Below are 24,846 nucleotides of genomic sequence, written 5' to 3'. Positions count from 1 at the left end.
GGACAGATGGTCTCATATCTCTACAGGATAAGAACTGTGTGGACGGATGGTAGTTAGACTGTATTAAGTATGTAGGATGTAACATGTATATGAGGTTTGGCTAAAAAAAATAATAATAATAAAAATGAAAAAAAGCCGGATTAGGAATATAACATTCTTTATTTTTACTTGTTCATAACTTTTACATTGTCTCCTTCAAACTACCCCCACCCCCAGCCAATACATAGCTCCATGTGAATTTTCTGCTGTTCAAAGCAGTGTTTGTAGTTATCTTCTGAAAGCACATTCGTGGTCTCCATCACTTTTTCTGTAATGGCTTTAACTGTAACAAATCTTGTTGCTTCAATACAGATTTTGCTTTCATAAACAGAAAAATGTTACTTAGAGCAAGATCTGCTGAGTAGAGCAGATGTTGCAGCACAGGGATACCATGCTTATCCAAAAACAACTTGACAGGCGTTAGGTCTTTGGACACCATTTTTGAAGAATCTTCCCTCCTGTGAAAGTGTTCATATAAACTCTGTCAAACTATTTTTTTTTTTTTAGTTCTTGCAATACCAGAAACTGCACAAATACTCAACTGATGGTCTTTTCAGATTAAATCTTCTGTTTTTTCCAATGTTTTTATCCTTTGTTGACACTGAAGGTCACCCTAAACATGACTCATCTTCAGTCTTTTCTCATCCCTCTCTGAACCATATAAATCACTTAAAAATTTAAGTGCATGAAAAATATTTATTGCTGAACCCTTGTTTCAGTAAATGTGGGTAATGTACTCACATTAATCTGTTGCTCTTTCCAAATTTTTCTGATGGGCTGTGGATAGATAGTCTGACTCAAATGAAGGCCATGGCTTGACTGGGGGGTCAGCAGGTCAATGGGTGGTGGAAATGGTAAGAGGAGATGTCACATGACTTGTCAGTGAAGCGTCTAACCATGAAGTTTGCGCTGCTTGACTACTTAAAAATTAGTCCAGCTATTTTTTAGACAGTCCAGCTATTTATAGAGATCATAATATGGAAAAAATGTAGGATGGTGTCAAAATAGTTAAAACTGTAAGTGAAATAAAAGAGAAAACAGTTTTTGAAAATACATATGAAGAAATATTATGATTTTATTTTATTACAATTTTTAAAACCTTTGTATAATCTGTTTGGACCTTTTAGTTATATATAGCATTATTTCCCTTGCAGCCACCAATTCCATGGGGTAAAATTCTAACATCAAAAGCCTTCATGATGTGTGTTATTGCTCACTGGTCCATTAATTGTGGGCAGTTCACTTTGTTGACTCATGCACCCATATTCTTCAAATACATCTATGGGTGGGATGTAAAGAAGGTAAGTACAGCATTACCCATACAACAAGTTTCACAAAATGAACAGAACTGCAGGAAATCAGATTTAAATAGAATATGCTGCCTATAAAGACTGTTAGTTGACTATTATTACACAGTTCTATCACTACATTTCTCATAAAATCTGAGTGAGAGTGAGTCAATATATTTAGCCATTTATTAAGGAATGAGCCACTCTGGTGCTCGGTATTTTTTATGAAACTTGAAATTAATAGCAATAATTTCTACATTTTGTCATCAGTCTTTGTTGTCTATTGAGGAAATTTGCCTTATTTCCAGTGTATAGCTGTTGTAAGTTAGACACACAATGAAAGATATAAAATATCTCATGAAAACCAACCTAGAAAATTCAGGAGACTTCATTTCAGAACAGTATCTACGAACACTGTATAGCCTTCTTGGTATGTCTCCTATTGACCTTATGAATATGAATTTATACCAATAACAGCTTAGCAAATACTAGTACAGTTTCAAGAGACCTAGAATATACTGAATGGAATGTGATAGTAAATAAATAAAAATGCCTCTGTCAATGCAGTAAAATGTTTCCTAAATTAATTAACAAATAAATAATTTGTTGAAGTTCTCTGCTAAATTATACTCCCACATGTCACATGTTCCTGGCTAATGTACTCAATTCTGAGTGTGTTGAATGTGTAAGGTAAGAGGCAACTGCCTCATGTCTCAAATCCAGGACATTCCAGCAGAGGAAGAAAACTGATAGAAAATGAGACAGTTCAGGTGACACTGAGATGGCAGCCATATCTTCCAAATATGATGGCAAGGAGTTAATCGCTTCTCACAGGAGAAAAACAACACTGCTCATAGAGGCCAGCACTTTCTGAAAACAGTTGATATCAAAACAGTTATTCTTGCCTAAACTGTGCGTAGAAGATGTTGATAACAATTTGGTCAGAGATGTACACTGCTCTCTCATTTCATCCACGACTAAAATTGGAAGAATCATAAATATGTGCTTATAATAAGAAGCCCAGTGTACCACTCCCACTTTAGGATTTAATGAGTAGAGATAAAAGTGCAATTAAGGCTTTATCTTTATGACAATCTTCTATTTCTGTCACACTTGCAGTCAGTTGATGATAGTTTCCAGCAAACAGGAGCCCATATAGCGGAAAGCTCCAATAATGTCAGATATCAGTATGGGGCTTGGAAGTCAGCTACAAAATTAGAATCATGGAATGCCGCAAAAATATTTAGTCAGTTTAATATTAGGATGCATAGTCATTAGTAGTTTGTTCTTAAAGAATCTGTGACATGTTTGTTCATACGAGGGTGAGTCAAATGAAAACCTTAAATTTGTAATAAAAAATAGAAATTTGGCAACGTTATCCTGTAAGTTGGTACGCGTGCTACAAACAGCATGCAGAACGGCCTGTAGGTGGCAGCATAGTGCAGATGCACACATACTGTCGCGGTATCAGTATAAAGATGGCCACCTCACTTGCGACTTGCACCAGGGAAGAACAGCGTTCTGTTATTCGATTTTTGCGTAGTGAAGGTATGAAACCTATTGAAACTCATCGATGAATGAAGGTTCAGGACAGTGATGCATGTTTGTCACAGCAGCAAGTCTACAAATGGAGTAGGAGGTTTGCAAATGGTGTGACTTCAGTGGAAGATGCTCCTTGTCTAGGTCAGGCACAACGAGTTGTGACTCCACAGAACATTGCAGCAGTTGAAGCCATAATGAAGGAAAACTGCCAAGTGACACTGAATGACACTGCAGCATGTTTACAGATTAGTCATGGGTCAGCACACCACATTGCGCATGATGTGCTCCAGTTTCACAAAGTGTCTGCAAGATGGGTGCCACGGGAGCTGACTCCTGAAATGAGAGAATGACGTGTTGATAGTTGTGAAGAACTTCTTCTGTGCTTTGAACGAGAAAGTGATGGCTTCCTTGCAAGAATCATTACTGGGGACAAAACCTGGGTTCACTTTCACCAACCGGAAATGAAGAGAGTGAGCAAGGAATGGCGCCATTCCTCATCACCAAAACCAAAGAAGTTTCGAACAGAACCGTCAGCAGGGAAGGTTATGCTGACTCTCTTTTGGGACAAAAAAGGCATCATTTTTTAGCAATACGTATCTCGAGGGACCACTGTCACCAGTGCATCATACACAGATCTCCTAAAAATTCATCTACGGCCTGCAATCAAATCAAAGCGACATGGATTGCTGTCAGCAGGTGTCATGCCACATGACAATGCAAGGCTCCACACTGCCCATACAACAGTTGCAACAATCTCAGACTTGCATTTTGAGTGTCTTCCTCATCCACCATACTCACCAGGCCTTGCTCCAAGTGATTTCCGTATGTTTGGACCACTCAAAGACGCAATGGGAGGAAAGAAGTTCCGTTCTGATGAAGAGGTACACCATGCGGTTCATGAGTGGTTGCGTGGACTACCAAAAGAATTTTTTTCTAAAGGAATTTATTCACTTTGTAAGCACTGGAGGACTTGCATTGAGTGTGAGGGAGATTACGTTGAAAAGTGATACAGCTCTGTACCACTTCTACACAATAAGTAATATTTAAAAATATATTTAAGGTTTTCATTTGACTCACTCTCATATAATACTCATCTATTTAGTCTTTGATAACAGTGGCAAGTGAGGAGTAAGAATACCATGATATTATTACCTAAAATGATAAGAACTGAGAAAATTGACATCTCTACTGACAATGAAATTGAAGACGATCACAGTGAAAGTGCTCCATATTTAAAACCCATTAGGCACTACTCTATCCAATAGATATAATTCACCAAGAAGTCTACAAATCTATATACTGTTATTTGAATGGTCGGTGATAAATCATGATCTATTAAAAATGTAATAAATTGCAGTGTGGAAAGAACTGGACAGTAAGGATGAGGTGATATAGAGAACCAAATTTGATAAGTTATTAAATTGACCAATAACTGAAAGAACATGACTGCTACATAACAAGCCACCATGCCTCTGATCATGTGCTCCAGCAACACTGCTTCTTGGAAGTCTTAACTTGTGCTTTTTCATGTACTATTAAATAAATATCTTCATGCAGGATGCAAGGGAGGGAACAGCAATTCTGAGGGCTATTGAAGCTACCAACCTCCAAATATCACTTGGCACAAATATCTGCTCCAGATATAAAACAAAAAAATCATATTAACTATCTATGCTCTGAGGATGAAAGAAGGAAAACAATCCACAGCTGAAGATGAAAGTAATAATACTCTAAATATAATGAGGAAATACATTGCGTGATGGAAAAAGTGGAGCACTCAGAGTGGGGATGTAAACAATATGAAACTCCATTGGCTGAGAAAAATATGATTCAGTGATTATAAAACTGAGACAAGTTTATAAAAAAAACTTGACAGTATGAATCCATTTTTCTGTATGATGTTGTGCCCCCTCTGGGCTGGATGCATGAAGTCATTCAGTTGGGAAGTGTGTCATAAAGCCATTATATCATCTCATCAGGCAAGCTGGCCTACAACTGTTGTAACTGGTACTTCATGTCCTGGATACTGGCACTGAGATGGAGTTGACATCCAAACTCATCCTGCACATATTCTTTTGGGGACAGATCTGGGGATCTTGTTGGCCATGGAAATACCTGAACATTTTGCACTTCGTAGAGACATGTACAATGTGTAGTTGAGCATTGTTCTGTTGAAAAACGCCATGATACTGTCACATGAGAGGTTGCATATGAGCATGCAGGATGTCTGTGATGTACTGTAGTGCTGTCAGAAAACCCTTAATCGCTACCAGCCTTGACCTGAGGTCTTATCAAATGGCTGTTCACACTATGCTACCAAAAGTACTGCCACTGTGCCTCTCCAAAACATTGGAAGAATGGTGCCTCTCTCCAGGTTGCTGCAATACTCAGTAATTATGATAACTGTAGGTATTGCAGAACCAGGATTCATCTTTGAACACAATGTAATGCCATTCATCGGCAGTCCATATTTCCAGGTCACCACACCACTTCAAATACAAGCATTTGTGTTGTGGTGTTAATGACAGCATATGCATAGCATGGTAATTCCATGGTCCTGCTACTAGTAGATCCTCACCAATGGTGCAGGATGACATTCAGAGAGTCCATAAGTTGTTCTTGTATAACATTGAAATCAATCAATTTTTGACTAAACATTTTAATTGGATAGATAAAAAATTTACTCACCAAGTGGTGGCAGAAGACACACATATAAGAATGTTACAATTAGGCAAGCTTTCAGAGCCTGTGCCTTCTTCATCAGGCAGAGGGTTGAAGGGGAAGGAAGAGGGGTGAAGGAAAAAGAGTGGAGATGTCTAGAAAAAGGGGTAGATTTCAGAAAAGGCACTCAGAACTGTGCACCAGGGGAGACTTACCAAGTCTAGGTGACTTTCCTGAAATCTATCTGTTTTCCTAGACCTCTCCAGTCCTTTCCTTTCACCCCTCTTCCTTCCCCTTCAACTCTTCTGCGTGAAGAAGGAACCACAGGCTCTGAAAGCTTGCCTAATTATAACTTACTTTTATGTGTGTATCTGTGACCGCTTGGTGAGTAGATTTTTTATCCATCCAATTAAAAAAAATTGTTCTTGATGAGCGGCACAGATGTGAAGGGGTTATTATGTGCTTGGTGCACAGTACAGCAAGCTTTCCTTGTGGTGGTTAGACATAGTTGATTGGAAACTGTGTCATGTGTGCTATCTCACACTAGTATGCAGTGTCTCCAATCCTTCACAGCCTTCAGTTAAGATGTAATGTTATATCATGCCTCTTAGGTACCCTATGAAGCTTACTGAGAATGCTAAATACAAATTTGGTGGCTGTGCTGTCTCACAGAGCATTACAACTCTATAATCATTCACTTACCCACCAATGGTGTGTACATGTTCTAAGTTACAATGGCATCTGACCATGTCTTCTGGGTGCTTCACTTTTTGTCAGGCAGTGCATTTTATTTTTATGCTTCTCACAATTTTGAGTATATAGTTTTATGTAAGAATAAGTGTGCTCTTGATTTTTTATATCTATGTATTAAGGAAATAATTGTTGCTTTCAGTTTGTAGTTGTGGATGGCACTACCATCTGTTGCAGGCTGGTGTTCTCTCTGGAGTGCCTCATGCTTGCAGGATGATGTTTGCATTCCTTATTTCTGCCATATGTGATTACATGTTAGTAAAAGAAGTTACTTCAAGGACAAATGTACGGAAATTTGCAAATTTTGTCTGTAAGTGTCATTTTTCTGCTAATAACATAAATGATAACTGTGTATAACAGTGAAAATCCACCCAAAATAAATGTAGCTTTTCTTACATAATCTCTTCCACTTGAAATTTACTTGCAGATTAAAAAATGTTCTACACCAATTATTTGAGAACCTGTAAATTTGGTGTATAAGCACAAAGTTTTGCTTTGATACTATCAGTGGCTTTTTATAACAGTGAAAAGTCTATACAGATTACACTACACTGAATGGATTTAATAGATTATGAGCTTTGAATTCAACCAATTTCTACTTAAAACCACTGGGTGTGAGAAGAGGCATATGTATTCCCTTTCATTGATTGAATCTGAAAGCATTAAAAATGATTGATAAGTTTGGAAGATGGAACAGTAATAGGTTTTGATCACAGTACTCTATGATTCACTCTAACTGCTTTACCTCTGTCATTACAGTATATAGCTTAGGCTGAGTTAGAATATGTATTGCTAATTAACTCATTATTAAAATGCAACATTTTTCATTAATTTATTTGATTTATATATTTTAGTACCGTAAGACCAAATAAAGAAGATACTTTTCTTTATACAACCACTTGCTTGATGAAAGATCCACACCAAAAGACTGGATAGTTGCACAGGTCACACCAGTATTCAAGAAAGGTGGTTGGGGTAATCCACTAAATTACAGGTCCATATCATTAACATTGATATACAGCAGAATTGTGGAACATATATTGTGTCAAACATTATGAATTACCCCAAAGAAAATGATCTATTTGCACATAGTCAACACAGATGCAGAAAACATCATTCTTGGAAAACACAACTAACTCTTTACTCACACAGTGTTGAGTGCTATTGAGTCCATATTTCTAGATGTCCACAAGGTTTTTGACACTGAACCTCACAAGCGGCTTGTAATCAGATTGCATGCTTATGGAATATCATCTCAGTTATATGACTGGATTCACGATTTCCTGTCAGGGAGGTCATAGTCCTTAGTAATTGATGGAAAGTCATCAACTAAAACAGAAATGATTTCTGGAATTCTCCAAGGTTGTGTTGTAAGCCCTCTGCTGTTCCTTATTGATATAAATGATTTGGGAGATAATCTGAGCAGCTGTCTTACATTGTTTGCAGATGATGCTCTCATTTGTCATCAAGTAAAGTCATCAGAAGATCAAAAGAAATTGCAAAATGATTTAGAAAAGATATCTGTATTGTGCAAAAATTGGCAATTGACCCTAAATAATGAAAAGTGTGTGGTCATCCATATGAGTGCTGAAAGGAATTCATTAAACTTCAGTTACACGATAAATCAGTCAAATTTAAAGGCCATAAATTCAACTAAATACCTAGGAATTACAATTACAATCAACTTAAAATGGAAAGAACACAGAAAATGTTGTGGGGAAGGTGAACCAAAGACTGTTATTTATTGGCAGAACACTTAGAAGATGCAACAGATCTACTAAAGAGGCTGCCTACACTATACTTGTCCATCCTCTTTTGAGTACTGCTGTGTGGTGTAGGATCCAGATAGGATTATCAGAGTGTATAAAGAAAGTTCAAAGAAGAATACCATGTTTTGTATTATCGTGAAAGATTGGTGAGAGTATCATTGACATGATACAGGAATTGGGGTGGACATATTTAAAACAAAGTTGTTTTTTGCTGCAGCAGAATCTTCTCATGAAGTTTCAATCACAGATTTTCTCCTCCAAATACAAAAATATTTTGTTGATACCAACCTACATAGGGAGAAGCGATCATCATAATAAAATACAATAACTCAGAGCTAAATATAAAGGTGTTAGTTTTTTCCTCATGCTCTTCAAGATTGGAATAATAGAGAATCTATTGTGAAAGTGGTTTGATGAACCCTCTGCCAGGTACTTAAGTGTGATTTGCAGAGTATCCCTGTAGATGTAGATAGACATATTGCTCCAACCAATCAGAGTGTCTTTGCTTATTCTGCTCACCTTAGCTGTCTTTGTTGCTCCTATTGCCCTTATGACAATCTACATTTCCATGGATCTTGATGTGAACTCATTGATCAATGAGTTCACATCAAGGTGCATAGAAATATACTGTCGTAAGGACATTAGTTTTTTTATTTTTTATTTTTTACAAATGCCCAAATATACTGTAGAAACTACAAGAGTGCTCTACCTACCAACTGATTGCTTTCTACTAGACCAACTACTGACCAGACAGGCCACAAGTAATCTAACCACAAGTAAAACTCTTCTCAAGTGATCAAATGTGAGATTATAAATACCCACTGATTCAAGTTAATTTTAATTGTCTGCATCATGCTGTACATCAATGGCTTTACTGTGCCATATTCCATGGAATAATTATCATTATTTATTACCTGTCTAAATCATGTTCCTACATTATCTCCTCTGTACTTTAGTTGCAGTTACCTCCTGACAACAACCAGTATTTCCTTACCAAATGTTGTATTTAGATTCAGAGTAGTAGAACACCAAACTACTTCTACATCCACAAGCGCAGTCTTATCACTTACTTTGTTCATGACTATTTTCCTCTGACTTCTCTCTAATTCACAGCTCAGGATTTATTTTTATCTTTGGGTCATCATGCCGACAGATTCTGCAGCATAATTTGGTAAATAATTTTCTCCATGTCTTCTTGAACTGAAATCCATTGCCTCTAGTCAACCACATCAGTTTTATTTCTGTGTTAGGTCATTATACAAAATGTTGGTCTGACTTTGTTTTGCACAGAGTTTGTTTTCATATCTTCTCACATTTACTCCTATATATTTCTTTCATTGCTACATACTTTCATATTCCATTATCTGAGTCACTATCTTAGGTGCTAGTTGATCCATCTTTTCCTTAATCCCTTGACTTTTCAATTTCTTATTTCCTCTAAATATTAATATATGAATAAAACTGCCACAGATCATATGTTAGTAGTAGTTTATCCTGTAGTGAAATAGAAGTGGATAGTTCCTGTGAATTATTATGGGTGGAGGTTACTCTCAACAACCGAGCTAGGTTAATAATTGGCTCCTTTTACCGACCTCTCAACTCAGCAGCATTAGTGGCAGAACAACTGAGAGAACCGACTCGAGACAACATCTTGGACCTACTGATAACAAACAGACCCGAACTTTTTGACTCTGTAAGTGCAGAACAGGGAATCAGTGACCATAAGGCCGTTGCAGCATCCCTGAATATGCAAGTAAATAGGAATATAAAAAAAGGGAGGAAGGTTTATCTGTTTAGCAATAGTAATGAGGCAGATTTCAGACTACCTAACAGATCAAAACGAAAATTTCTGTTCCAACACTGACAATGTTAAGTGTTTATGGAAAAAGTTCAAGGCAATCATAAAATGCGTTTTAGACAGGTACGTGCCGAGTAAAACTGTGAGGGATGGGAAAACCCCACCGTGGTTCAACAACAAAGTTAGGAAACTACTGCGAAAGCAAAGAGTGCTTCATTGCAAATTTAAACACAGCCAAAACCTCTCAAACAAACAGAAGCTAAACAATGTCAAAGTTAGTGTAAGGAGGGCTATGCGTGAAGACTTCACTGAATTCGAAGGTAAAATTCTATGTACCGACTTGACAGAAAATCCTAGGAAGTTCTGGTCTTACGCTAAATCAGTAATTGGATCGAAACAGCATATCAAGACACTCCAGAATGATAATGGCATTGAAACAGAGGATGACACGCGTAAAGCTGAAATACTAAACACCTTTTTCCAAAGTTGTTTCACACAGGAAGACGCACCGCAGTTCCTTCTCTAAATCCTCGCACAAATGAAAAAATGGCTGACATTGAAATAAGTGTCCAAGGAATAGAAAAGCAACTGAAATCACTCAACAGAGGAAAGTCCACTGGACCTGACGGGATACCAATTCGATTCTACACAGAGTATGTGAAAGAACTTGCCCCCCTTCTAACAGCCGTGTACCACAAGTCTCTAGAGGAGCAGAAGGTTCCAAATGATTGGAAAAGAGCACAAGTAGTCCCAGTCTTCAAGAAGGGTCGTCGAGCAGATGCGCAAAACTATAGACCTATATCTCTGACATTGATCTGTTGTAGAATTTTAGAACATGTTTTTTGCTTGGGTATCATGTCATTTCTGGAAACCCAGAATCTACTCTGTAGGAATCAACATGGATTCTGGAAACAGCAATCGTGTGAGACCCAACTCGCTTTATTCTTTCATGAGACCCAGAAAATATTAGATACAGGCTCCCAGGTAGATGCCATTTTCCTTGACTTCCAGAAGGTGTTCGATACAGTTCTGCACCATCACCTGATAAACAAAGTAAGAGCCTATGGAATATCAGACCAGCTGAGTGGCTGGATTGAAGAGTTTTTAGCAAACAGAACACAGCATGTTGTTCTCAATGGAGAGACGTCTACAGACATTAAAGTAAGCTCTGGCATGCCACAGGAGAGTGTTATGGGACCATTGCTTTTCACAATATATATAAATGACCTAGTAGATAGTGTCGGAAGTTCCATGCGGCTTTTCGCAGATGATGCTGTAGTATACAGAGAAGTTGCAGCATTAGAAAATTGCAGCAAAATGCAGGAACATCTGCAGTGGATAGGCACTTGGTGCAGGGAGTGGCAACTGACCCTTAACATAGACAAATGTAATGTATTGCAAATACATAGATAGAAGGATCCTTTATTGTATGATTATATGATAGCGGAACAAACACTGGTAGCAGTTACTTCTGTAAAATATCTGGGAGTATGCGTACAGAATGATTTGAAGTGAAAAGAGCATATAAAATTAATTGTTGGTAAGGAAGGTGCCAGGTTGAGATTCATTGGGAGAGTCCTTAGAAAATGTAGTCCATCAGCAAAGGAGGTGGCTTACGAAACACTCGTTCAACCTACACTTGAGTATTGCTCATCAGTGTGGGATCCATACCAGGTCGGGTAGACAGAGGAGATAGAGAAGATCCAAAGAAGAGTGGCACGTTTCGTCACAGGGTTATTTGGTAAGTGTGATAGCATTACGGAGATGTTTAGCAAACTCAAGTGGCAGACTCTGCAAGAGAGGCACTCTGCATCGTGGTGTAGCTTGCTGTCCAGGTTTCGAGAGGGTGCGTTTCCGGATGAGGTATCAAATATATTGCTTCCCCCTACTTATACCTCCTGAGGAGATCACGAATGTAAAATTAGAGAGATTCGAGCATGCATGGAGGCTTTCTGGGAGTCGTTCTTCCCACGAACCATATGCGACTGGAACAGGAAAGCGAGGTAATGACAGAGGCACATAAAATGACCATTGGGTGGCTTGCGGAGTGTAAATGTAGCTGTAGATGTAATTTGATTTACTTATTTGTTCTCATCAGATGTGAACATCCTCCGATATTTTGTGCTGTTGTGGCTACATATTAGATAAGCACACACAAAGTGTGTTGATTATCATACCAAGTAGTGCTTTAAACCTTTAATGTGTTGCCATGACAATAAATATCTTAAGATGCCCACATCTGATTAGTAAAACTAGTCACTAAATCAAGTAATATGAAACTTGCGGTGGTTTTATTTGTACATTCATTACAATGGTCCCTAAGTCCCATGCCGATGATGTCAGCATTTGCTAAGTCTTCTAAGTATTTTGTGTGTTTTTTTCAAAGCTAACTGCTTTTGAAGGAAAATGATCTCTACTCACAACCATCTGTAAATTTCAAAAATGGTACTGTTTACCCATTTTGTCACTGCAATTTATTTTTCTGATGTCCATAAATTTACAATTTTGTAACTTAGTTGTAAATACCGTTTTCACTATAATTTGCCACTTTCGTTCCAACATACTTCCTTCAGCCACACTGAAAGACAGCCAACTTGGACCACTTGTACCATTGTTTGCATGTTGTGGTGGAACTGTTTGCTGTGCAGTAAGCAGATATTGCATTGATTTGTTAACTGCTTAATGAAAGGTGAATGTATGCCAAAAAATTTACAAAAACACTTCCAAATTACTCAGGAGTGTAACTAGAATCATATTTGTATGTGAGCTATGCCCTTGCATAGTTGGTAACTGAAGTCAACCACACAACAAGCATATTTATTATTTCAACACATATAGAGCTACAGACTCTCAGGCATTTCCTCAATGGAGAAATCACTGCATGAGACTAGATTGAACCCTACTTCTCATCAGTAGCTACTCAGCTATATTCATAATTCTTGTTTATTTGGGTGACATAAACATATTTGTAAGAGATTCCTTCCACCTCAACAGTAATAGATTCTTACCCAAAACAGTCACTGTTGCCATTAGGATATTATTCTTGTTATGGTCTTCAGTCTGAAGACTGGTTTGATGCAGCTCACCATGCTTCCATTATGGCATTACTGACACAAAATAAAACTCTTCTTTTTGTTCAAGGAAGTCTGCAGTATCTCAGATGCATTCTCTCCTCATTTGTTCTCATGTGCACTAGAATAACAAAAGTGTTTTGTCTCAATCTATCCGTTTATAATCTTATTTTTGATACACAGTCGGTATTTTACAAACATCTTACAAAAATTTTCTCTGTCAGTATATTGCTTCTGCTAATCCTTGTTGTTAGTACACAGCAGTCAGTAGATTCAGTAACTTTAACAAGATTCAAATAAACAAGCAAACTTAATTTGGACAATATCTGTATTTACCCAACATTACCCCTCATCAGATGCTATCATAAAATTAAGGTGTAATTGTGTGACGTTCATCAATCAAATTTACAGCCATGAGTTTTTTCTGCACTCTTTTATTATTTCTTTTCTTCACCCTATTTCAGTTTATTATGCTGTAAACACTGACTGTATAAAAATGGAAGTAGATATGTTCAGCTTTGTTATAAATCATATATCTCCTTTGCTGTGATATGAGAAAGAAAGTGAAATGTAAACTGGGTTTCTGTAAACTCCAGAATATGTTGATCTGCTTTCTGTTAGACAGACGAGAAAGTGAAGAAAACCGTAAGACATTTCCAAATAGCAAAATGATATGCCAGTTTATAATATTTCAAATATTATGTTATTTGCAGATATTTATGTAAAAACATTTTATGTCATAGATATCAATCAAAAGTTAAATGCTAAACAGACTTAAATAATATAGTACTTTTAATGATGCCATTCAAATTACATATTAAAGAATGAAAAAGGAATAGTTTTTGTTTTGTCAGAGTATAATATTTAATTTTGTAATTTGAGTTTTTCACATTTTTCTTTCCTGATAATTCTGCTAATGAAAAGTTTATGATATAATTATGAAAGATGTAAGTAATTCCAATATTGTGTTGGTATCAGGATCAACAACTCAATATGTTTGTAATTTATTAAGTAAGGTTTCCATCAGAGTTGTAAATAACATTTTTATTAGTGGCTAGTTTTGAACTCTTGATATTTCCAAACTGTTACGAATATTAGAAGATACAATTTTATTAACAAAACATGATGTACAACATTTTCAAACATTTTGTGTTTTTTTAAGCCTCAGTTGCTACTAAATGTTGCCAAAATTATGTGTCCTTGTTTCAGCCTGTGCTTGCCAGGGAATTATGATGCTGGCCCTAGCATTTTGTGGATGTAATGCAATTGCTGCAGTTATTTGCATTGCAGCTGCCACAGGCTTTAGTGGTGGACAAAGTTCTGGACCACTTTCTACCTATGTTGACCTATCTCCCAACTATGCAAGTAAGTAACATAACAATTCATACAGTAAATGTCGCACCACCTTAAGACTTATCAATAGACACTACATAGCGAACACATATCTGCCATGCTAGTGAGTTCTCAATGACTAATCTACACCAGTTTTAGCAACAGTGCTTAACTTAAGTGTCAGAAACCAACATACTTGTTTGTCACTCAGTGCTTTAGAATTTTACAATAGACGATTCATTCTAAGTTTCCTGCTTTTTCATGACTTTGATGTCTTGAAGGCACACAGGTACAATTCACACTATCACATCATTACTCTGTTCCAGCAGGCCATGTGTGGTTCTCTATGAGCCTCCTCCGTGCTGCTTCTTTGATTAATACTTATAGTTCTTATACAAATGGAAGAAAAAATGGGATTCTACATTCCACGGATTATTTGTTCATTAGGGACAGAGTACAAGTTCAGACTAAATATGGAAGGAAATCATCTGTGGCCTTTTCATAGGAACCATCATAACATTTAGCATGTGTTACTTACGGAAGACATAGAAAATTTTTTCCCGGGTGACTGGATGATAATTAAAACCACTATTCTGCCTTATGTGAGTTTAATGTCTTAGCACTGTTCCAGCTCATGTTGTCTAGTTCATGTATTTGACACCAGGTCATGCCTCTATTTTTTATGCCCTTAAAGATTTGCATCTCCAACACATTATGAAGTGTTCATCATTGTATCTTCCCAGAATCAAAGTTTGGGACAGACTATTTTCTTTACATGGTGATACTACTGTAATTGTTTTACTTCATAGGCCATCAGCATGCTTCTTCCTGAACTAGATGTTGCCAGAGATCTTCATTTTTTTATTTTAACTAGTGTTGACTTTTCTAGGTATCAACATTTAGTTGGCTATGGACAACTCTTTTCTGTTTTAGTTGTTACTACTGCCTCCAAACCATACCTCAGTATAATTATAAATTAACATTTTGTACATGCAAAAATATATTATCTCAATATATATATTATCTCAATATAATATACTATATGTTAGAATTTGGAAACTTTTTGTATTCTGTTGCCAGAGTCGGGGCATATTTTATTGTCTGAAGAGACAATACTACTCATATAGAGAAAAGTACATGCAATTTCTGGCTCTTCAACTGAATTTCTTAGATGACTTTCCATATAGAAGGCAAGCAATTAGAGTCTTCTCAAGCCTGTCCATAATCCAGTGCAATAACAGTACTTCGTTCTTGAGGTGCTCAGGAATTGTTATTATGACTGGGAGTTACACTTTAGGCACTCCATACAAAATCTGGAAGCCAGTCTGAAAACCAGTAACATTTATTTAACTGTATTTCTCAAAACAAAGTTGCTCATTTCATAGGCAAGAAAACAACAGTCTGAGGAAAGATATTATACACACAAAGAGATATGCTCATAACTGATAACAGGTATTACATATTTATGAAATTGTTTACATTTCTAAGCAAATAGTAGATGTAGGGTGTTATAGGCTGCAGATATTACAGACCGCAGTTTCTCTAAGTACGAACGTTCAGATTTGGAAATTTTACTGAATTGAAAAGGAGTTTCAGTGTTAAAATGACTCATTAGCAACCAACAACACAGAACTGCATTGGTTATCCAAATCAGTTTGCTATATGAAAAGGGAGAAAACACAACACAAGAAACACACACTGCAATAGAGAGGCTGGAATGGGCTGTACCGAAAGTTTTTTCCCCAGGAGATTATCAAGTGTTATGGGTTTGCTAATATTTATTACACATATTAAAATATTATTTCACTGATTGCATTGTTGTTGTTGTTGCGGTCTTCAGTCCTGAGACTGGTTTGATGCAGCTCTCCATGCTACTCTATCCTGTGCAAGCTTCTTCATCTCCCAGTACCTACTGCAACCTACATCCTTCTGAATCTGCTTAGTGTATTCATCTCTTGGTCTCCCTCTACGATTTTTACCCTCCACGCTGCCCTCCAATGCTAAATTTGTGATCCCTTGATGTCTGAAAACATGTCCTACCAACCGATCCCTTCTTCTAGTCAAGTTGTGCCACAAACTTCTCTTCTCCCCAATCCTATTCAATACCTCCTCATTAGTTATGTGATCTACCCACCTTATCTTCAGCATTCTTCTGTAGCACCACATTTCGAAAGCTTCTATTCTCTTCTTGTCCAAACTGGTTATCGTCCATGTTTCACTTCCATACATGGCTACACTCCATACAAATACTTTCAGAAACGACTTCCTGACACTTAAATCTATACTCGATGTTAACAAATTCCTTTTCTTCAGAAACGATTTCCTTGCCATTGTCAGTGTACATTTTATATCCTCTCTACTTCGACCATCACAGTTATTTTGCTCCCCAAATAGCAAAACTCCTTTACTGCTTTAAGTGTCTCATTTCCTAATCTAATTCCCTCAGCATCGCCCGACTTAATTCGACTACATTCCATTATCCTCGTTTTGCTTTTGTTGATGTTCATCTTATATCCTCCTTTCAAGGCACTGTCCATTCCGTTCAACTGCTTTTCCAAGTCCTTTGCTGTCTCTGACAGAATTACAATGTCATCAGCGAACCTCAAAGTTTTTATTTCTTCTCCATGGACTTTAATACCTACTCCGAACTTTTCTTTTGTTTCCTTTACTGCTTGCTCAATAGACAGATTGAATAACATCGGGGAGAGGCTACAACCCTGTCTTACTCCCTTCCCAACCACTGCTTCCCTTTCATGCCTCTCGACTCTTATAACTGCCATCTGGTTTCTGTACAAATTGTAAATAGCCTTTCGCTCCCTGTATTTCACCCCTGCCACCTTCAGAATTTGAAAGAGAGTATTCCAGTTAACATTGTCAAAAGCTTTCTCTAAGTCTACAAATGCTAGAAACGTAGGTTTGCCTTTTCTTAATCTTTCTTCTAAGATAAGTCGTAAGGTTAGTATTGCCTCACGTGTTCCAACATTTCTGCGGAATCCAAACTGATCTTCCCCGAGGTCCGCTTCTACCAGTTTATCCATTCGACTGTAAAGAATTCACGTTAGTATTTTGCAGCTGTGACTTATTAAACTGATAGTTCGGTAATTTTCACATCTGTCAACACCTGTTTTCTTTGGGATTGGAATTATTACATTCTTCTTGAAGTCTGTGGGTATTTCGCCTGTCTCATACACCTTGCTCACCAGATGGTAGAGTTTTGTCATGACTGGCTCTCCCAAGGCCATCAGTAGTTCTAATGGAATGTTGTCTACTCCCGGGGCCTTGTTTCGACTCAGGTCTTTCAGTGCTCTGTCAAACTCTTCACACAGTATCTTATCTCCCATTTCATCTTCATCTACATCCTCTTCCATTTCCATAATACTGTCCTCAAGTACATCGCCCTTGTATAAACCCTCTATATACTCCTTCCACCTTTCTGCCTTCCCTTCTTTGCTTAGAACTGGGTTTCCATCTGAGCTCTTGATATTCATACAAGTGGTTCTCTTCTCTCCGAAGGTCTCTTTAATTTTCCTGTAGGCAGTATCTATCTTACCCCTAGTGAGACAAGCCTCTACCTCCTTACATTTTTCCTCTAGCCATCCCTGCTTATATTAAAGAGTTATCTGCAAGTGATAGGAAAATAGTTTTTTTGAGTAGGAAATTATACATTATTGTGTTAACATTTATTTTAATGTATTGAGTGTGTCCATGATTGTTGATCAAGCTATCTACATCTGCATACATTCTCTGCAATGGACCATATGGCGCGTGGTGGAGGGTCCCCTTGCTGCTATTACTCATTTCCTTTCCTATTCCTCTTGTGGAGGCAAAAAACAACTGTCTATGAGCCTTCGTATCAGGCCTAATTCCTTGTCTTGTATCTTAATCTTCCTTACACAAAATGCATGTTGGTGGCAGTAGTATTGTTCTGCAGTCAGCTTCAAATGCAAGCGCTCTAAATTTTCACAGTAGTGTTCCTTGAAAAGAATGCGCCTTCCCTCCAGCGATTCCTGTATAAGCTCCCAAAGCAATACTTGTGTGTTGTTTGAATCTGCTGATAACAAATCTAACAGCCCATATCAGAATTGCTTGTATGTCTTCCTTTAATAAAATCTAGTACAGATCACCTACAAGTCAGTCCTAATGTGTTCTCCTTCACAAATGAACCAAACCTTCCCAAAATTATCCCAATGAATCAAAGTCAACCATTTGCCTTCCCTACCACAATCTTCACATGCTCATTGCATTTCACATCACTTTGCAGTGTTACATCCAGATATTTAAACAGTATGATGTGTCGAGCAGGACACTAGTAATATGTATCTGAAAATTATGCATTTGTTTTTCTACTCACTCATATTATCTTACATTTTTCTACATTTAGAGCTAGTTGTCATTCAGCACATTAATCAGTAAATTCGTGTAAGTCATCTTGTATCCTCCTACAGTCACTCAACTTCAACACCTTTCCATACACCATAACATCATTAGTAAAAAACAACAGATTCAAAAATGGTTCAAATGGCTCTGAGCACTATGGGACTTAACTTATGAGGTCATCAGTCCCCTAGAACTTTGAACTACTTAAACCTAACTAACCTAAGGACATCACACACATCCATGCCCGAGACAGGATTTGAACCTGCGACCGTAGCGGTCGTGCGGTTCCAGACTGTAGTGCCTAGAACTGCTCGGCCACTCCAGCCAGCTCAACAACAGATTGCTGACCACACTGTCCACCAGATCATTTATGTATATAGAAAATAATAGCAGCCCTATCCCACTTCCTTGGAGGACTCTTGACAATACCCTTGTCTCTGATGAGCACTGATCATTGAGGGTGATGAACTGGGTTCTATTACTCAAGAAGTCTTTGAACCACTCACATATCTTGGAACCTATTCCATATACTTCTGCCTTCGTTAACAGCCTGCAGTGGGGGACCATATCAAATGCTTTTTGGAAATCTAAGAGTGTCAAATCTGCCTGTAGCTGTTCATCTGAAGTTCACAGGATAAAAGGGTAAGCTGAATTTCACACAAACAATGCTTTCTACAGAAGTGCTTGTTTATGGACACAAGCATATCTGTCCCGGAGGAAATTTAACACATTTGAACTGAGACTATTTTCAAGTATTCTGCAGCAAGCCAATGTTAAAAATATTGGTCTGTAATTTTTTGGGGCTGTTCTTTTATCCTTCTTATATACAGGAGTCACCTGCACTTTTTCCTAGTTGCTTGGGACTTTGTGCTGGTTGAGATATTCATGATAAATGCAAGCTAAGTAAGTGGTCAGTGCTGTAGAATACTCTTTGGAAAACCGAACTGGGATTCCATCCATACCTTGTGACTTACTTGTTTTCAACACTCTCAGTTGTTTCTCTACATCAGGGATGCTTATTACTATGTTGTCCATATGGTACTGTATGCAACGGTCAAACACTGGTATTTTTCTATGATTCTCCTGTGTGAGCAATTTCGTAAACATGAAATTTAAAACTTCAGCTTTCATCCTGATATCTTCAACTGCCACACCAGACTGGTCAATGAGTGACTGGTTGGAAACCTTGGACAAGCTTAGCAATTTGTCATAGGACAGAATTTTCTTGGGTTCTCAGACAGAACTTTTGTGAATGTATGACAGCTGTAATTGTTGTGTGCTTTGTGCAGGGGCCTTTTCACAGATGAAAGAATCACTTCTAACATTAGCCTGTCGTTATTTGCATGTTCTCTTTTGGACCAGGGGTGCACTGCCTTTGCTTCCAATTCATTTTCCAAATTTTGTTGTTAAACCACAGTAGGTATTTTTCATCCTTTATCTACTTGCCGGGTGCATACTTCTTCAGAGCATGATTTTCAATCTGTTTAAACTTTGGCCATAATTCCTCTATCTACATTATACTGGAAATGAATGCTCTTTCTAGCAGAACCACTCTCCTAACCTTCGTGTCTGATTTATTAACATTTGTAACCATAGTTGCTATGATGACATCATGATCAATAATCCCTGTGTATATAATGACACCATTGGTAAGGTCTGGGGTGTTTGTAGCTACAAGGTCTAAGATATGTCCATTGCAGTTGGGCTGTCGAACTAGCTGCTAGAATTGTCACAGTAGAATTAGGTGGCCAATGAAAACATCCAACAATTAACTTATATCTAAAAACAAAGATGCTGTAACTTACCAAACGAAAGCGTTGTTATGTTGACAGAGACATTAACAAACACAAACACACACACAAATTTCAAAAGTAGGGGCCTATTGCTTCTGCATATACCAGCCTAAACTCTGACTCCTCCTCAATTACAAATCACAGAGTTTTGGAAGGCCAGTGTACATCATTTGCTTTGTTAACTCATTCATTTAACTTAAGACTTGCCACATCATACAACTGGATAGTATTGAAGAAATTATTCACTGCGGAACACATACCACTGACAGAATTGATATCTTCAATCAGTATCATCATTGATTAGGGCATGTAATAATGCATGCTTATACGGCTTCAGATGTAATGTCTTAAACTTCTACTGAAAAATTGTAGTTCCTTAGAAACAGTTCTTGCATTTTTCTTGGGCTATTGCATGAATGTCTATGCAACATGCTGCAGATTTTCATCAGTGGTTACTAATTTTGGGCAGCTACTGTATGGTAAGTCAGCTACAGAACCTCACATTGAACCTTCAGTTTAATTTGTAGATAGCTTGCTGGCATGGTGGCTGTTTATGGAAGCATTTTTCAATGAAAGAGTGTCTTAAATCTTCATAATCTCAATAACATTTTGACACCTATGAAAGAGACAGACACTGTTCTGTAGACAATTTTCTGTTTATAACATTCACTTTATGCACTGATAGTGAATGCACAAATGATGTTAAGGCCCAGTGTGTCACTTGTAAATATCAAACTAGTTCTGCCATAACTCTTTAAACAAATTTCACTGCAGGCAGGTTTGGTGGTTTTCCATTGTAGGTGATTTTACTTAATTACAGAACTAAAATTTAATCATGGACAGAAATGCACAATTGTTAACTGACTTTTTCTGCACCCATACTGTTATCATGGTGAGTTAGGGTTTTAAAATCTCTACAAACTTGTGCAAATGAATTTACATGTGGCAACATAGTCAACACTTTATACAGACATATTTTACATAAATAGTTTTGTAAAACGCAGAGTTTTTCTATGCTAAACTTTGTAAGATGAACATTTTTAACAACAAATATTTCAATTTGCAAGTTTTCATTAAAAGTAAACTGCCAATGTAATTGTCTACAATAATGGTATCTCTAATGCTACAGTTTTATCATTTTACACAAAACATACTGTTCCAATATGTCCTGAAGACTAGTAAATTGAAGAATGTTTACATTATAAACAAGCTAGTTTGCTCCATTTAGTAAAACTGCATTTAATTACTTTTCTTTGTACTGTGATTGTTACTCTTCATGTTGTTATACAATGATTGGTGCAAGTTGAAAATTAGAACATGATCATACATGTTGTTGTTGTGGTCTTCAGTCCTGAGACTGGTTTGATGCAGCTCTCTGTAAAGCTGCATGTCCTCGGGAAAAATTACGGCTGTAGTTTCCCCTTGCTTTCAGCCGTTCGCAGTACCAGCACAGCAAGGCCGTTTTGGTTAATGTTACAAGGCCAGATCAGTCAATCGTCCAAGCTGTTGCCCCTGCAACTACTGAAAAGGCTGCTGCCCCTCTTCAGGAACCACATGTTTGTCTGGCCTCTCAACAGATACCCCTCCGTTGTGGTTGCACCTACGGTACGGCCATCTGTATCGCTGAGGCACGCAAGCCTCCCCACCAATGGCAAGGTCCATGGTTCATGGGTGGGGGGGGGGGGGGGTTCCATAGTGAAATTGTGGTCTTTGTGATGTGTATTTATCATGTGTATCATATTGTTTAATAGGTGAATATCAGTCTGTTACATTACAGAGGCAAAGACTGTCATAATAAAACACAGTAAAATTTGCAAGTGACACAAGTTCACTGCATAATATCAAGGAGTCTTGTTATTTGGAATTTGGTGTATTAATATTTTACAATTTGTAATATGGTGCATAGAGGCATATTTTACATGAAGAATAACAATTTTATGGATGTTGAGTGTTGGAAAATTACACAATAATGTCTCTTTGCTTCTTTATCATTTGAAAGTTATCTTAAGTACTGGAATATCTAGCATAATGGCAAGAGAAATGACGAAAGCACTGGATAGAAGTTCATAAATTACGTGGTTCATGTCATAAACAGAGAGGTGTTCTTAGGAATTTTCTAATAAATTGTGATTGGTCAGACTGATGGTTGCTTATTTAGTGCTACTGTAAATTTTTAGTATTTGTTTCACTTCCTGAACGTTTCTGAAATATTAAAATTTGGTGAACTACCAGACTGCATACTTTACAGATAGGTAACAATTCAGTGCAAAGTAAACAAAGAAAATGTTGAAAATTTTTACTGGCAAACTGTACATGAGAGTGACAATTTGTGTAACAGTAATGTCATACAGAAAGGGAACAGTCTTTACAAGTTGAACTACTTCGTCAAAGCTTAAAAACACGTACATGCAATTTTTTGTATATTTTCCCACATACATCCATAGTTATCTATAGATCTATCTCTCTTTCAGACGAAGTACTTATATATTGGTAATTACATTCAACTATTATAACCTGGTTTATGTTTTATTATTTCAGGTTTATGTTTTATTATTTCAATCAGATTAATTTTTGCAGTTGTGATGGAGTCACATTTGGCGCTATAATTTCTCTGTACTCTGCTTTTTAGGTGTAACGTATGGCATAAGCAACATGGTTAGTGCTACTCCAGGATTTTTAGCACCAATAATTGTCAGTACACTTACGTACCAAAATGTAAGTACTTTATAACAAATAATATCTTCTACATATCTGTAGCTTCCTTGTACAAAAACAGAGGAAGATTAGAAATTAACACTTTAATAGTGCTGAAGGAGTAGGAGCTTAGCATTAATACAAGGTATGTCCAGAAAATAAGTATCATTTTGGGGGAAAAATGCATAAAAACTTTTTGTTTCAAACCAAAATTTACTTTTACAAGAAAGAGTATTTCTTCAACTACTTTTCTGCATAGTTGCCACCATTGTTCAGACATAGGTCACAGCGGGGAACCAACTCCTCTATGTCCTCTTGATAGGAAGGTGCCGCCAGTGAAGACAGCCACCGCTAAACAATGTTTTTTACATTGCCATTGCTGTCAAAGCACCTTCCTCCAAAATCATGCTTCAAGTTCAAGAACAAGTTGTTTTCAGACTATGGGAGACTGTGGTGAGTGATTTAAATGTTCCCAACCTAATTGTTGAATAAGGTTCCAAGTGACACCAGTAGAATGGGGACAAGCATTGTCATGAAATAACACAATGTCTTGACTGAGTATTCCACACCCTTTGTTCTGAAATGCATGCCAAAGTTTTCTTAATATTTTTTATTATCATACCACATTAACGGTTTCATGTGTGGGAAGGAACTGAACAAGCAGAATGCCCTGTAGGCCCAAGAACACAGTGCACATGTGTGGGAAGGAACTGAACAAGCAGAATGCCCTGTAGGCCCAAGAACACAGTGCACATGATTTTTTTGCTGATAATGTTGTTTTGAATTTTGTTTTTTGGAGGATCATGAGTTCCTCCACTCCATCAATTTTGATTCTGGAATGACATGTCAAACCCAAGTTTCATCATCAATCACTATTCTGTTTAAGAATTCATCTCCTTCATGTCTGTATTGGTTAAGAAATGTCAAAGCACTCCCAACTCTTGCTTTGTAGACACCTATAACCATTTTTGGAACCCAATGGGAACACAATTTGCAAAAATTTAAATGATTTGTGACAATCTCATGCAAAACAGTTTTTGAAATTTGTAGAAACTCATCACAAGGCATTCTTATTGTGAACCATCTGCTTTCATGAAATTTCTCATTCACTTTCTGAATCAAAACATCACTGATACCGTAACAGAAGATCATGCACTCCATGATTCGTCATGAACATTGGTTCACCCATCATTGAACTGCCTCACCCACTTTCTCACCATTCCATCAGTCTTTACATTTCTGTCATAAATCTGTAAAAGTTTACAATGAATTTCGTGGAATATTTCCTGAATGGTTGAAATATGCTGAAGTTAAGCCACTGTTTAAGAAGGGAGATAAAGAAATAGCATCAAAATTCTGTCCAATTTCACTTTTGCTCGTATTCTCAAAAATTTTAGGAAAGGTAATGTACAATCGGCTTGATATCCATCTTATCATAAATAACGTACTGTCAAAGTCACAGGTCAGATTTCTAAAGGGTTCTGATATTGAGAAGGCTATCTACACTTACAGTGAAAATGTACTTAATTCTTTAGACAAAACATTGCAGGCAACTGGTATATTTTGTGATCTGGCAATTCATTTGACTGTGTAAATCACAATATTCTTTTAAGTAAATTAGAATATTATGGTGTAACAGGAAGTGCTGCAAATGATTCAAATCTTATATCTCTGGCAGGAAACAAAGGGTGTTATTAGGAAAGAAACATGTATTAAGATTTCAGGCATCAT

General features: G+C 37.2%; 1 protein-coding gene across 1 annotated transcript in view; it reads left to right on the top strand.

Moving 5' to 3' along the window:
• LOC124777802 (sialin-like) overlaps positions 1 to 24,846 on the top strand; it is a 139,763-nt gene that overhangs the window by 97,941 nt on the left and 16,976 nt on the right. Inside the window, exons 6-9 of the mRNA XM_047253318.1 lie at positions 1,194 to 1,340; positions 6,459 to 6,591; positions 14,129 to 14,284; positions 23,051 to 23,136. Coding sequence (XP_047109274.1) covers positions 1,194 to 1,340; positions 6,459 to 6,591; positions 14,129 to 14,284; positions 23,051 to 23,136 — 522 coding nt within the window. The remainder of the gene's footprint in view (positions 1 to 1,193; positions 1,341 to 6,458; positions 6,592 to 14,128; positions 14,285 to 23,050; positions 23,137 to 24,846) is intronic.

Source organism: Schistocerca piceifrons, chromosome 2, assembly GCF_021461385.2.
Source record: "Schistocerca piceifrons isolate TAMUIC-IGC-003096 chromosome 2, iqSchPice1.1, whole genome shotgun sequence".
Classification (NCBI taxonomy): Eukaryota; Metazoa; Arthropoda; class Insecta; order Orthoptera; family Acrididae; genus Schistocerca; species Schistocerca piceifrons.
The sequence above is the reverse complement of the archived record's forward strand: the minus strand, read 5'-3'. Positions and strand labels throughout refer to the sequence as shown.